At 44.2% G+C, this 16,487-nt stretch overlaps 1 protein-coding gene across 3 annotated transcripts in view; it reads left to right on the top strand.

Moving 5' to 3' along the window:
• Positions 1–16,487, top strand: part of vps13b (vacuolar protein sorting 13 homolog B) — a 1,109,808-nt gene that overhangs the window by 980,003 nt on the left and 113,318 nt on the right. For all 3 annotated transcript variants that reach the window (XM_078541117.1, XM_078541119.1, XM_078541118.1), the window contains exons 39-40: positions 7,438–7,622; positions 13,671–13,867. In XM_078541117.1, coding sequence (XP_078397243.1) covers positions 7,438–7,622; positions 13,671–13,867 — 382 coding nt within the window. The remainder of the gene's footprint in view (positions 1–7,437; positions 7,623–13,670; positions 13,868–16,487) is intronic.

Genomic DNA, 16,487 nt, shown 5'->3' with positions numbered 1-16,487 from the left:
TTTGACCCAGCGACAGTGAAGGAACGGCGATATATTTCCAAGTCAGGATGGTGTATGGCTTGGAAGGGAACTTCCCATGGGTGGTGTTCCCATTTATCAGCTGCCCTTGTCCTTCTAGATGGTAGTGGTCGTGGGTTTGGAAGGTGCTGTCTAAGGAGCCTTGGTGAATTCCTGCAGTGTACCTCGTAGATGGTACACATTACTGCCACTGTTCATCGGTGGTGGAGGGAGTGAATGTTTATAGAAGGGGTGCCAATCAAGCGGGCTGCTTTGTCCTGGATAGTGTCTAGCTTCTTGAGTGGGAGCTGCACTCATCCAGGCAAGTGCCATAAGCTTTGCTGATCATGCTATCAACATGTTGTGCCACCTTCAAAGATCAATGCACATGAACTTTCAGGTCCCTTTGTTCTTGCATGCTCTTTAGAACTGTGCCATTAAGTCTATATTGCCTCTCCCTGTCCATTCTGCCAAAATGCATCACCTCACATTTTTAAAGACTTGTGCTTTGTAGATGGTGGACAGGCTTTGGGGAGTGAGGAGGTGAGTTACTTGTCGCAGGATTCCTAGCCCCTCTCCTGCTTTTGTAACCACAGTATTTATATGGCTAGTCCAGTTCAGTTTCTGGTCAATGTTAGCCCCCAGGATGTTGATAGTGGGGGATTCAGTGATGGTAATGCCATTGAATGTCAAGGGGCAATGGTTAGATTCTCTCTTGTTGGAGATGGTCATTGCCTGGCACTTGTGTGGTGCGAATGTTACTTGCCACTTGTCAGCCCAAGCCTGGATATTGTCCAGGTCTTGCTGCATTTGGACATCTTTCCTAAAGTGTGGTGATAAGAACTGGCATAATACTCAAGCTGGGGCCTGCTTTTGTACTCTGTACCTCTATTTATGAAGCCCAGGATACCATAAGCTTTGCTAATCATGCTATCAACATGTTGTGCCACCTTCAAAGATCAATGCACATGAACTCTCAGGTCCCTCTGTTCTTGCATGCTCTTTAGAACTGTGCCATTAAGTCTATATTGCCTCTCCCCGTCCGTTCTGCCAAAATGCATCAGCTCACATTTTTAAATTCCATCTGCAACTTGCCTGCCCATTCCGCAAGCCTATCTATGTCCTGTTGCAGGCAACTCATATCACCTCACTGTTTGCCACTCTTACAAATTTGTATCAGAGGCAAATTTTGAAATCTTACTCTGCATTCCAAGATCTTGAACTGCTGCAGTCCCTGTGGTGTAGTCCACCCACAGTACTGTTAGGGAGGGAGATCCAGGATTTTGACCCAGCGACGGTGAAGGAACGGTGATATATTTTCAAGTCAGGATGGTGTATAGCTTGAAGGGGAACTTCATTTGTATATAGCAAAAAAAAAGCAACAGTCCTAGTACTGATCTTTCGGGAAATTTGAATTCAATGAAAAAAAATCTGGAATTAAAAGCCTAATGATGACCATGGAACCATTGTCGATTGTTATAAAAACCCACCTGGTTCACTAAAAAAAACGCAAAAAAACAAAAAGAAAACAAAAAAACCCAGAAAAAAATGTCCTTTAGGGAAGGAAATCTCCTGTCCTTACCTGGTCTGGTCTCTGTGTGACTCCATGCCCTCTGAAATGGCCCAGCAAGCCACTCAGTTCTCAAGGGAAATTAGGGATGGGAAATAAATGCTGGCCTAGCCAGTGATGCCCTCATCCTGTGAATGAATATAAAGAAACTACTGTCTACCACCCTCTGGTACAAAAACAACCATCTTCCATGACTTACTGCTTTCTGTCGCGAAGCCAATTTTTTTATCCAATTGGACACTGATCCTCGTATTCCAGAAGCCTCAATTCTGTTAATCAGCCTTTTATGTGGTACTTTCTCAAATGCTTTCTTAAAATCCATATAGACAACATCCACCACATTCCCTTCATCTACCTTCTCTCAAAAAATTCAATCAGATTAGTCAAGCATGATTTGTCTTTTACAAATCCATAATGGCTCTCCTCAATTAACTCAAACCTTTCCAAGTGCCCACTGAGTTTTTTCCCTGAATATGGATTCTCTCAGTATTTGGAGGCCTATAGAATACCCAAGTAGCGTGATCTTACCCCATTCTGCTTCTCAACTCTAACCAACTGGCTCTTGGCTCTACAAGGACATCCTCTCTTTCCAACACTACATTGTCTTCCCTAATGAGAACTGGCACCCCACCTACTTTTCTTCTCTATCTTTTCTGAACACTTTATATCCTTGTATATTAACTGCTCGGTCCTCACCATTTTTAAGCCATGTTTCTGTTTTGCCATGACATCATATTCTTACACAGCTTTTAGGTCATCAACCTTATTCACCATACTTTGTGTGTTTATGTGCATGCATGGTAATCCTGTCTCTATATTCCTCCTAGTCTTTCTTAGTCTGCTCCTATCTAATATTTTACTACTTCCTTCTCTAGTAATTTCCAGCACATTCACTTTTTGCACCTTATTCCTTTTTTCTACTTCTACATGCTGGTGCCCATCCCCTGCCTACTTAGTTTGAACCCACCCACACCAGTGAACTTCCCCGTGAAAACATTGGTTCCAGTCCAGTTGAGGTGCAACCCATTCCTGTCCAATAGGTGCCTTCTATCCCAGACCTGGTCCCAATACCCCAAGAATCTGAAGTCTTCCCTCCTGCACTATGCTTCAAGCCACACATTGATCGACCCAATCTTCCGATTTCTACACTGGCTAGTGTGTGGCACTGGGACTAATCCAGAGATCACTACCCTCAAGTTCCTACTTTTTAACTTTCTCCCTATCTCCTGAAAGTCTGACCTTAGGACCTCAGTGCCTGCCCTCTCTATGTCATTGATACCAATTTGTGCACCACAACTTCTGGCTCACTCCATTCTCCCTACAGGATATTCTGCACCCACTCCATGGTGTCCTTTGCCCCAGCACATGGGAGGCAACACACCATGCAGGACTCACGATAACAGTTTCAGAAATGCCTGTCTGTCCCCTAACAATGGAATCTCCTATAACAATTGTATTTCTGCTCTTTGCTGTTCCTCCTGTACAGTCTCTTGCCCGTTGGTGCCATGGTCTGGGCTGTCCTCCTTCAGGGCATTGTCACTCCCAGCACTCTTCAGTATTGAGTATCTGTTTGAGAGTGGCACGCACACTGAAGACTCCTGTAACACCTGCCTCTTCCTACTCTTCTGGATGGCCACACACCCACTGTCCTTACCTCTGCCTGTGGGGTGACCACTACCTGGAACGTATGATCCAGGAAACTCTCATCCCCCGATCGGCAATCCTGAGCTCGAGCTGGAGCAGCTGGAGACCCTTCCTACGCACGTAATCACATTAAGTGTCCTAAAGTTCCCACATGGTACAGGAACTGCAAGCAACAAGTGTCAGATGCTCACCCATAATGTGAATAAAAACCTCTATTCCCAGTCAGTACCCTGTTTCAATGATTCATTTTAATGAATACCTCCAGACCTGTTCTGTATTGAGATAATTATAATTCACTAACTATTATACCAACCCCGCCTGAATATTTTTAATTTCCCAGCTCCTAATTTGAACGAGAAAAATATTCACCAATCACTTACCGCCTTCTCGTTGACATCACACGTGATTTTCTTTAGTATGCAGCCAGTCGGCTGTGAACGCTTGGACTGCCCCGCCCAGCTCCCCCTCCCGGACTGCCTCGCCTGGCTCCCCCTCCCGGACTGCCTCGCCCGGCTCCCCCTCCCGGACTGCCTCGCCCGGCTCCCCCTCCCGGACTGCCTCCCCCGGCTCCCCCTCCCGGACTGCCTCGCCTGGCTCCCCCTCCCGGACTGCCTCACCCGGCTCCCCCTCCCGGACTGCCTCGCCCGGCTCCCTCTCGGACTGGCTCGCCCGGCCCCCTCTCGGACTAGTTCATTTATTCTCTCACCGCTCTTGCACTTAACCAATTTGCTTTGACTTATTCACAACATATTGATTATGATGATAAAGTTTTGAGAATATGGGAAAGTTTAAGTGTTAGGGCTTGTTTCCACTGGAGTTTAGAAGAGTGAGGGGTGATTTGATTGAAGTATACAAAATCCTGAACGGCCTTGACAAGGTGGATAACGATAGGATGTTTCCTCTTGTGGGTGAGCCCAGAAATAGAGGGCACTGTTTTAAAATGAGGGGTCGCCCTTTTAGGACAGAGATGAGGAGAAATTTTCTTCGCTGAGCGTTGTGCAACTTTGGAACTCTCTGCTTCCGAAGGCGGTGGAGGCGGGGTCATTGAATATTTTTAAGGCAGAGATGGATAGATTCTTATATAAAAGCAAAAAACTGCGGATGCTGGAAATCGAAAACAAAAACAAAAATACCTGGAAAAACTCAGCAGGTCTGGCAGCATCCGTGGAAGGGAGCACAGTCAACGTTTCGAGTCCGCATGACTCTTCAACAGAACATTTCTTGTTACAAGAACAGATTCTTTTTAGGTAAGGGATTCAAAGGTTATCGGGGTTAGATGGGAATGTGAAAATTGAAACACAAGAAGATCAGCCATGATCTTATTGAATGGTGGAGCAGGCTCGAGGGGCCGAATGGTCTACTCCTATTCCTATGTTAGGAAATAGAGACAGCTTAAGTAAGTTATATTTGTAGTTTTGTGTTAAGAAGAAGTCAAGTTGAGTTTTAGTTTCACTTTAAAAGGTGAAACCTAGGATCTAATTTCATTTTGAGTGGAGACAACAGGTCTAAAGCTGTTTGTATACCGTTATTTTTAATGAGTTTTATGACACTAAGATAGGTTAAAGCAAAGCAAGAGTAGGAAAAAACTGTGCTGTTGCCTAGCAACAGTGGTCCAGATAGGCAGGCCCCACTCTCTCTCTCTCTCTCTCTCTCTCTGTCTCTCTCACACACACGCACACAGACACACACACGCACACAGACACACACACACACACGTTTGAGTTCAGTTGAAAACAGCTGCCAGGGAGAGTCTGGAGCAGAGGGGCAGGTAGCAAGTCCGAAACTGAATTTGAAGCCAGGACTCCAGAGAAACTGGACACTGGGAGAGGGAGCCACAGAGTGAGAGCCGATTTCCCAAAAGAACCGAAAGGTCCCAAGGCCAAGATGTGAGACAGAAACAGGGAAAAGTCCCAAGAAGACCTTCTAGTCAAAGGAAGGACAGGAACCTGGAAAAGGTCCTGTTAAGTGAGGTTAAGAGTGAGGAGTAGAGGAAGGCTTCAAGTTTAAAGGAAAAAAAGCTGCAGGAAGCAGATTTAAAGCAAAAACGGCTTGTGAGAAGTTGGAAAGTCCAAAGAGACATCTGATGGTCTGTAACTCTTTGCTATGGGTATGTGAAGTAGTGGTGTACTGCTGATGGTTGAGTCAGAGAGAGAGAGTGCATAGAAGAAAGCTTGAAGGCATGTAGTGACCCAGGGGAGAGGAACATCAGAGAGTTCAAAAGCCTGGAGGTGGACCCTTGCGGAAGGCGTCTGAGAGAAGGCATTGGTTTGGGAGAAGATTCCAAAGCGAGTTCTTGGAGAGTGGAGATTGAAAGTCCTCATGTGAAAGACGGAGTTCAGTGAGACTGGTTGGCTCACCGTGTGGCAAGCGCCTAGGGGAGTTGAGGAGAGATTTATAGCATCGGTTTGGGGTGGCATCTGTCACTTGGTTTCAGAGTGTGGTGTGTCTGAGCACAGGTCGCCAATTGGTTTGTATGGACCGTACTTACTGTGAACATTAGATTATAAGATAGTTTTTGTAACTTTTATTATCTTTACGAATCTGTATATATCTGTAAAGGTATAGTTGTCGGTGAAGGAGTATTGTAATGTAGTTCATCTTCTTGTTTAATAAATGTTTTATTCTCTTGTTAAAAGTCCAACAGCTGACTTCTGTGACTGTTCAGTAGCCTCTTTCCACGTATCTAAACAAATAAATAAAAGTTAGGATCTACCAAGCTGGGTTCCACCCTGGGATCAGGCTTGTCCAGGGGTAACATCAGTTGGGAATCATAACATGAGGAATCAATGTGTGGCACCCAAATTGCTCTTTATTTGCTGAAGAAATATTCACATTGCATTACATTATGTGACCTATTCTCCAATTTAAGGTTTATCCTTTAATTTTTCTTTGCTTCACAAAATTATAGTCTACACGACTAGTTGATCCCTAATGTTGTAATTTGAACTTGGTGAGATCATTGCACAAAGCAATAATTTGCATTTATTTAATGCGGTTAATGTAGAAATCGTCTGATGACACATTGCAAAAAGGAAGAACGAATGACACTGAACAGCGGGTTAAGAGAATTGATCAAAACTTTGTTCAAAAGGATATGGTTTTGAGATGACTTTGAAAGTGAATAGTGGGACAAAATGGGTGGGGAGGAATTCAAGCAAAGGCCAAGTTGTTTAGAGTTTTTGCCACCAGTGGTGAAGCAGAAGGAGGGATGATGTTACGGGAAGGGACACACAAGGCAGAAGAAGGTTCCAGAGATACGTTGGGCAAAGCCATGGAGGGATTTGTAGTTGCAGAGGAAACTGTTAAATTTGATGCTTTTGAAGACAGGGATCCAGTGTACGTCAACAGAGTGGGCTGCAGCGATGGAACAAAGTGCATGGCGGGATGTGGGAACATTGGATAGATCATTGAGGTTGATTTCAGCCTGAATAAACAGCTAGGAAGGCAGATAGGGGGTACGCCGCTATTTTACGTGGGCAGGCCAATTAATGCGCACTCATCGGCTGTGCCATAAAAAATCTGAAAAATAGAGAAAAAAAATTCCCTGACGTGCCCCCTCGTGTGACACTGTAACTTTTAAATACACTTTAATTACATTTTTTAAAACCCACATGAAACCTCATCCCGCCCGTGGATGAGGTTTTGTGCTTTTTTTAATGCCCGCCAGGGCTCCCGGCCTGCCCGCCAATCTTAAGGTTGGACGGGCAGGTCCATTAGTTAGGTTAATGACTCTGTCAGTGGCCTCAATTGGCCGTTGACAGGTCGGCGGGCGCACAGCTGATTCTCCTGAGCCCCCGCCTACCTGAAAATTTAAATGGGGCTGGGTGGCGTCGGGAGTTCTGCCCGACATCATCCCGTGTTATTTTGTGCGTCGGCGAGCGGGCCCTGCCCCCTGCTCGCTGACCGCAAAATCCTGGCCATAGAGTCAGCAGTAGGAGACGATTCTTTTGCCATCGGGTAAACTGGTGACTTTGGTCATTCAGGTGGACGAAATCCTGGTGCCTGCACAGCTTTATGTCGGATTGGTGGTACTGAATTCATCAGGGGAAACCCTGGAAAGGTAGAGCTAGATGTTATTCGTTTACATATGGAACTCGCCCTATGCTTGTAGATAATGCCTTATGCAATACTCAAATAGTAACTCTTGGAGCTATATCTGCCTTGTTCTGTGAATTTTTTGAGTTGCTCAAGTGTTAGATATCTCTGTTATGTTTCTACATTTGCAGATGTACAAAAGGTGCCAAGTGTTTTTGAAGTGGTGTTTTATAATGAGACTGATGACCGTCCAGGGATGATGATGTGGAGATACCCAGAACCCCGTGTCCTCACTCTCGTTAGAATCAATCCAGTGCCTTTCAACACTACTGATGATCCAGACATCAGCACAGCGGATCTTGGAGATGTCCTTCAGGTCTGTTTGACATGTTTTAATTCATAGTTCCAAAGAAGAGTCGTATTCCACTTGAAAAGCTAACCCTGTTTCTCTCTCCACAGCTGATGCCAGACCTGCTGAGTATTTCAGCACTTTCTATTTTTATTTCAGATTTGCAGCATCCTCAGTATTTTGCATTTATTTTAGTTCATACCCTTTGTTTCTCACTTGCAAATGAATTTTCTTAACAGGTTGCATCTACACAATCTTTAATTTACCACTAACAGGCACACTTTAAAATATGGTCTTACTAACTTACAAACGTTTTACAAACTCCAGTGTTGCTTGTGACACTTCAAAATCTAACTTAGTTTTTCTTCTAGTCCAATAGTTTGCTTGACATTTGTCAGCCGTGACTCAGTTGGTACCACGCTCACTTCTGTGTCACAAGGTTCTGGGTTCAAGGCCTGCTTGAGCGCAAAAGGCAAGGCTGATGCTCCAGTGCAGTATTGAGAGAGTGCTGCACTGTCGGAGGTGCAAGATTTTAAACTGAGGCTGCATCTGCCTGCTCGGGTGGGTGTAAAAGATCCCATGGCACTATTCCAAAGAGGAGCAGGGGAGTTCTCCCCATTGTCCTGGCCAATATTCATCCCTCAATCAGCATCCCCAAAAAAAACTGGTCATTATTACATTCCTGTTTGTCGGAGTTTTCTGTATGCAAACTGGCTGCCACGTTTTCTACATTATAACAATGACTACAGTTCAGAAATACTTCATTGGCTGTAGGTGTTTTGAGATGCCTGGTGTTTGTGAAAATTGCTATATAAATGCAAGTCTCTCATCCCTTTATTTGCAAAAAAAAATCGATATAACTGTTTATTGTTTAATTTATTTTAAAGTGATTTCCTCAGAGTAAGAAGGTAAATGGGAGGGCATAGTTCACTTTGGACTAGAATTTGTGCTAGCCATTCCCATAGAAAGCTTTTTGTTGTTAATGGGACTGATAGACCAGTGCCTCCTGTAGAACTGAGTACTGCTGGATGTTAATACTTTTTTTTTGAAAGCAGAATTTTTTTCATGTTTCCTTAGAAATTTAGTGCAAATTTCCCAGGGCTCTAAAATTACCATTTCCCAATACCAAAGGGAAAATAAATGTTAAGTTGAGTGCAGTGTTTATACACGCCTGGCTTTCCGGACAGGAAGACAATTTTGATGCAGTGCAGTATTCCACAATACTTGTGGGGCAACACAGGTGAAAATGTTGCAGCTGTGTCTTCTTTACAAAAGTCAATACTACAATTCTGGGCAAGGCTTTTCCTGTGGAGCACTACTTTCTTGTTTCCCAAGAGTGGATTGCATTTACATTTCTAAAATCCTGAGTTCCTGCACCTCAGCCATGTGGTTTCTTCTCCATTCCGAAAAATTGGAATTTGCATCTAGTTAAATAATTCAGCCAGTCAGCTGTATTGAGAACTTTGCAGAGTTGTGTGAGGAGTCGTAGAGCTTTCCACAGCACTTTTCCGGATTATTACAAACCTGTTCTCACAAGCAAAATATAACTGCCTTGCTCTCTTAATGTCACTTCTGTGACACTTCTTAGCTTAAGTGTGCTACAGGTTGAAAGGAGAAGGAAATGTTTGCGTGGCTTATTGGGGAAAGTTCAGGGGAGAGTGGAACTAATTTGGATGGCTCTTTAAAAGAGTCATCACAGGCATGACGGAACGAATGCCCCCCTTCTCTGCTCTCTGACTCAATGCCATTACTTCCCCCTTCCAAGTTATGTTTCTGAGCTCGAGAAATGCTTTGAAATGCTCTTGAAATGAAGGCTGTAGAAACCCAATGAAGAGTCTAATGCAACTGCTGTAGGCTAGTGGCAACGTTGTTCTGTGGCCATGAACTGAGAATTTTACAAACAAAGTCACATATTGTTAAAATGGGGAAGAATGCAAATGGAAAAGTTTGGGTTCAGTTAGGGGCTGCGACTAAAATTGTAGTTACTTCGCCTTGATTTGAGGAATGGATAGAGAAGAAGTGGGCTGAGACACCTCTATGAGTAATTGTTTTACATTGATAGCAACAGCACCTTGCATTTATATAGTGGCTTTAATGAAGTAAAATGTCTCTAGTGCTTCAGAAGAACATTATCAAACAAAATTTGACCACCAACTACATAAGGAGATGTTAGAACAGGTGGCCAAAAGCTTCAGCAAATATGTTGTTTTTTAAGAAATGTCTTAAAGAAGGAGGGGAGTTAGAGGCAGAGAGGCTTAGGGAATTCCAGTGCTTAGTGCCAAGGCAGCTGAAGGTACAATTATCAACGTAGGAGCAATTAAAATCTGGGATGCACAAGAAGCCAGGTTTTGAGGACCACAAACACCTCGGATGGAGCAGGTTACAAAGTATGGGAGAGGTGAGGCCATTGGTTTTAACTGTATGGTACTTGAGTGTTTAATTGTGTTCAGGTGGTCGACTGGGATTCACTTGTGCTCCTAAAAATAGGAACAGACAGAAACTTTGGTCATTGGGTTAGGAGATGCATGTTGGTAATATGGTTCTCTGTAAATAAAAGCTTGTAAGTGTGTACTGATTAGGCTCCAGTTCTATCCTCCACCACCTGACTATCTGCAGTAGAATAATGTAGGGATTTGAAAACAAGGATGAGAATTTTAAAATCAAAGCTTCGCCGAACCAGGAGCCAGTGTAAGTCAGTGAGCACAGGGATGGTGCATGACAGGACAAGGTTTGAGCTAGGTTATGGGCAGCAGAGTTTTTGATAAGCTCAAGTTTATGGAGGTGGAAGATGGGAGGCTGGTCAGAAGAGCATTGGAACAGTCAATTCTAGTAGTAACAATGGATGAGGGATTCAGCAGCAGATAAGCAGAGGCAAGGAGGCAGTCGGGCAATGTTACATACTAAGTAGGCTGTCTTAGTGAGAGCGCAGATATGTGGTCAGAAGCTCATCTCAGATATACTTAGAATTAAGTCACTGAAACCTTCAGTTCAGAGGGATCTGAGTGCAGTATTTAGGCTGTTTACAGGATCAGTTTTAAGCACCAGCTGAGGCTCACTTGGTAGCACACTCGCCTCTGACTCAAAAGGGAGCAAGTCCCACTCCAGAGATTGAGCACAAATATCTAAGCTGACGCTCCAGTGCAGTACTAAGGGAGTACTGCACCATTGCAGGTGCCATCATTCGGATGTGCTGTCAAACTCTAAGGTCGACATAAAAGATCCGTGGCTCTTTATTGAAGAAGAGCAAATTAGTTCCCCATAGTGCCCTGGAAAATATTTACCCCTCAATCAATGTCACAAAAATAGATTATCAGCTCATTTTTGTTTGTGGGAGCTTGCTTTGTGCAAATTGGGAGCCGTGTTTCCTACATTACAACAGTGACTACACTTCAAAAACGCATCATTTTCTGTAAAGTGTTTTGGGATGTCCTGAGGTACTGAAAGATGCTATATAAATGCAAGCTTTTATTGTGATGATGCAGCATAATTATGCACAGTATCTATCGGGATGATTTTTACCAGAATGGAGCACTTTTGAAAAATGAGCAACATTTATCAATTTACAAGCATTTCTCGCTTGAAACTGGAGGGAGCTTTGTTTTGTTGCACGCAGCCTGTGTGCAACCTTTAAATCAATCTTTTAGCTCATAGCTGGCTGTCAGCCCTGGAGAAATAACGGTCTCCGTGGTCTGACTAGTTTCTCCTGTTTTCAGATCAAACACTGCTGTGTTGAATCAGACACTAATATTGGAGTCATAAATCTGGTGCTATGTCAGGGCTAGTTTTATTGCTGTAATGTTAAGCCCACAAAACTGAAATATACATTCAAAATACAGTTCGATATAAATCTTAAACGCTTGGGGAGTCATTTTAAATTTTGGTATTGGCGGAAAACTAGACAACTTTGCATCAAACGCTCACTATATGCCCTGCACAATTTTCAATAGACAGGAATATCGAGCAACAGCATGATGGGATGGGTGAAAACTGAGGGGGTGCAAAATAGATGGAGTGTGTAACACACGGGGTTGTAATGAGCAGGCATATATATATTTTTTGTATATAAAATGTATATATATTCATAGTAAGCAGGGTGTATAACTGAGGATGTATGTAGCGGGAGGCATGTGCAGCAGGTGGGTTGTATAACGGAGGAATTATGTAATGGGCAACACGTATAGCAGGCAGGGTGAGGGTGAGAGCAGGAGCAGGTGTAACAGAGGGCTGTTTAATGGAGGGGTGCCAAACGGGCGACTAGTCAGAAATTGCATGTCTTACTACATCCTCCCCTTGCCCTTGCATCATTTTGGTTTTTTTAATCTTCTAAAGGTGGTGGAAGCACACCCAGATGAAGAACAAGTGCACATTGGCTGTTAATATGCTGGATGCAGGGCTTCTGTCCCTCAGGACAGGAAGTCCCACCTCAGAGAACAGCTGGCCAATCAGAGACAGCTCTACAGCACTTGGGCCAGGAGAAGATTAAGGCACTGGATCAGAATTGGCCAGTATTTGGGGGAATGGGGGGGTGGGGGATAGGGTTTGAGAGGCCATGGGGGAAGGGGAACCTAGGGGCAGGGTAACATGTGGAGGGAGGGACCCACTGGGCCCAGAGGGCCCGTCAAGGAGATACCTCTGTCCTACCCGCCACCAGCCCGTGCAGGGAAACCTGCCAGGCTGGGTGCTTCGCATAGGCCTTTCCCACCATCAGTTAAATCCTGATGGTGGCAGGATGAGGCCCTTAAGTGGGCATAAATTGGTGGGTGGGCCATCAATGTCACTCCTGCCGCTGGTAAAATTGCAGTGGAGGCAGAGGCGGGCAGGTAGGTTGCTGGTGGGCCACTTGCTAGATTTAACAAGCCCCCACCCACCGTACTAGTGGTGGGGGGTGCGTTAGATCCAGCCCATAGAATTTACTGCCTATAAATAGGCCACTCAGTCCAAACTGTTTTATGCTGGTATAAAATAAAAGCAAAATACTGCAGATGCTGGAAATCTGAAACAAAAACAGAAAATGCTGGAAAATCTCAGCAGGCCTAACAGCATCTGTGGAGAGAAAGATAGAGTTAACATTTCGAGTCCGTATGACTCTTCTTCAGAGCTGGTATTTATGCTGCACACTTTATGCTCCCACCTTACCTCTTGTTAGCCTATCAACATACTGTTTTAACCCTTTCTCCCTTAGGTACTTGTCTAGCTTTCTCAAATGCTTCTTTGATCTAAGTCATACTTTCTATAAACTAACCTGAATTCTTCTTACCTGTTTCTTCTTCATTTTGGCTTCTGTTTTGGAAGTGGGGACCATATCCAAGGGGGGAGAAAAGCATCTCCTAAGGTTTCTTTTCAGTCAATGACACTCAAAGTTTGCATCTTGTGATCTTTGTTGATTGGCGTGGTCACATCATTGGCAAACATCACTCCGTCACATATCCACCAAATGACAAAAACCCACGAGCTGGTTGAAACTATCTGTGTTCCACCACTCTTACCACTTCATGATAACCTGTTCAACCCACCTACTGCCAGCCTTCCATCTCAGTGTACCATATGGAGCACCCTTCCTGAGCAAGATCTACCAGCAGATATCCTCTGGATCAAGGGACGGGAAACCATGGGAAGTCACTAACAAGTTCCTTGTGACAAATCTCATTTGTCGAATGGCAGGCTTTGAACTGTCACAGTGCCAGTGGTCCTTGCCAAATAGGTTCAGGACAGGCCAGGGCCCCTGTGCAACCAACCAACACCTCTGGAGCCTCAGTACAAATCTCTGATGCACTTGTGGAAACACACAAACAGTGTTGCATGTTACCGAGTAGAGTTCCCTTTACAGACTAAGTGGCAGACTAATTACCTTAAACTCAGCCAAATGAGGAGGCTATCGCTTGTCTTCGGGGATTTGCATTTGCTAAATAAATTAATAATCATTGGCCCGGCTATTCAGCCTTGTTCAAATGAATGTACTACTGCTCAACTCTTCTGCTGTCCCCAAGGACCATCACAGACCTGATTGCAGCTCAGTGTAGGTTCATTTTGTAAAGTCTAATTCTTTCATTATTAATTACTATTCATTTCAAACAGGTTCCATGCAGCCTCCAGTATTGGGATGAGCTTCAACAAGTATTTGTGGATTATCGTGAATTTAGCCTGTCTGAGAGCAAAGCATGTGAGCTGCAGCTTCCCAATGTTACCTTGGCTAATGACCAGAAGGAGCTCATAGCCTCTGACCTGTGGCGAATTGTTCTTAATAGTAATCAAGAAGTTACAGAAGAACAGAGGTGAGCCTAGACTCTTATGACAATCGCCTTTGGAGTGGGGGATGGGGGGCTGCGGTTAGCGAAATGATGTGAGAAAACACTGCCCTTGCATTTTTGGAGCCTAAATGGAATTTTAATTATTTGAAATTGACATTGATAAATAACTTGTGTTGAGCTTATTTTAGAAAATGCTGCAACAGGCTTTTAGCCAAAACCGAGGTTTTGAGTCCTTGGACATGAGTTGACATCCAAGGCCAGATTATTAATGGGATGAAAACCTGGTGTTTTGAAGGTTGCGATTCAAAATTAACGCACGCCAAGTTCACCCATCACTCCTGTTGCCGCCAACATGGATTGACTCCTGGTCCTACAATGCCTGAAATTTAAAATTCTCATTCTTGTGTTCTCTATGGCTTTGCCACCTTCCTAACATTGTAACGTCCTCCAACCCTACAGACGTCCAAGAGCTCAGTGCATCTCCATCCATTGGTGGCTGTGTCTTCAGCTGCCCAGGCACTAAGCTCTGTCCTGACATCTCATTGTAAGGGTTAGTATCAAATATTGCCTGTTAACATTCTTGTGAGGTGCCTTGGGATATTTTATTTTGTTAAAGGTGGGTTCAAATCCCACCTCTGCAGCTGGTGGAATTTAAATTTAATTAATAAATCTGTAATATAAAACTAACTTCAATAATGGTGACCATGAAACCGTCATTGATTGTTGTAAAGACCCACTTGGCACACTATTGCCCTTTAGGGGCCGGAATTTTATGGTCCTATCATGGTGGGGACAGGGCCATAAAATACAGCAAGCCATTCTAAATTCCATTGGGCAGAAATTTCCCCCCATTGGGGGAGTTGTGCAGGGGTGGGCGCGAACCCGATCGGGGCCACGCTGCCATTTTACATGGGCGGAACAATTAAGGTGCGCCCAGCGTGACGCGCGCCTGGAAGCGCTGAGCGCTCCCTGTGTGGGAGTGGGGATGGGGGCGGGGGGTGGGGGGGTGGATTCCCTGATTCGGGGCCCCAGCTCTTTCGCGCGCATGAAATCTGTGTCTCAGGGAGATTAGTTTAAGGTTTAAAAATTTAATAAAGATAAGGAAATATTTTAAGACATCCCCTCATGTGACACTGTCACATGAGCTGGGAAATGTTCATGAATTTTGATTAAAAATGTTATTTAATTAATGAAACCTTCATGAAACCTCATCCTGCCCGTGGATGAGGTTCCATGAAAATTGTGAAGGCCGCCTGGGCTCTTTGCCTGCCCCCCCCCCGACCTTAAGGTCAGACGGGCAGCTCAGTTAATTGTTTTAATGACTATTTAATAGGCCTTTGACAACGTGCGTCATTTTACGCATCGGAGAGCGGGCCCCGCCCCCCACTCGTCGACCCGAAAATTCTTTCCATTGACTTTAGTGGGACCGTAAAATCCCACTGGCGTAAAATTCTGCCTGGGGAAGGAAATCTGCCACCCTTACCCGGGCTGGCCTACATGTGGCTTCAGACCCACAGCAACGTGGTTGATTGTTAATTGCCCTTTGAAATGTTCAGTTCCAGGGCAATTAGGGATGGACAACATATGACGGCTTTGCCAGCGACACCCATGAAAGAATAAAGATAAAAGTGCCATTTAAATGCAAATTGTTGATGTTGTAAGAACCCTCCATGAAATGAATTTGGGCTGTCTCGATCATTTTTGAGTTTGCCCACATTCAAAATACAAAACGATCCATAATCTTGAACTGAATTGATAACTGCATTGAGAAGCCTTAAGAATGGTCCAAATAGAAAATGGGGAATTAAGAAACAAAGTGTTTTTTTCATTCCTTCATGGGATGTGGGCGTCACTGGCTAGGCCAGCATTTATTATCCATCCCTAACTGCCCTTGTTCAGAGGGCATTTTTAAGAGTCAACCACTTTGCTGTGGATCTGGAGTCACGTGTGCCCTTCTGAGCTAGAAATTAAACCAGACAACATTTCCCTGTGGACTATTGAGTAGTGTAAGTCGTAAATAAGGTCATAAAAATGCTTTATCTTACAATTTCACTGTACATTGCACACTGAGGAAATCTTCCCTCATTGTCTAAAGAGCTTTGCATCTGACTAATGCTGCACCTGACACAGAAGTGATTTTTGCTGTCACTGAATGTAAAAAAAAAGTACAGAGGTATTCCCCAGTACTACTATCTCTTACCTTGATGACTACACAGAACACTAGCTTTCCTGCTGATAGAATCATACAGTGTAGAAGATGACCATTCGGCCCATCGAGTCTGTTCGGCACTTTGGTAGACCTGTCCAATTGGTCCCAATCCCCATGTTCTTTCCCCATAGCCCTGCACATTTACTCAATAAGGTATCAAGTAGATGAGGATAAAATTCCAAACCTAACACTTTATAAAATTTTTAGAAAGGCATAAAATTAATATGATCTTACAAAATTCCTCAAACTACATTTATATCAAATTAATGAAAACACTGCATTGGCTGATGATTTAAATTCTCTAAGGCCAGTATCTTCCGTTTGGTGTGTGGGGGCAGGCCCCGCAAGGCGACGTGTAAAACGACGTGCAGTAACATTGGGCGTGCGTCCCGACATCACTGCGCGTCATTCCAATCTTCAGTTCGGCCAGCACGC

Source organism: Cetorhinus maximus, chromosome 4 (assembly GCF_964194155.1).
Source record: "Cetorhinus maximus chromosome 4, sCetMax3.hap1.1, whole genome shotgun sequence".
NCBI lineage: Eukaryota > Metazoa > Chordata > Chondrichthyes > Lamniformes > Cetorhinidae > Cetorhinus > Cetorhinus maximus.
The sequence above is the reverse complement of the archived record's forward strand: the minus strand, read 5'-3'. Positions and strand labels throughout refer to the sequence as shown.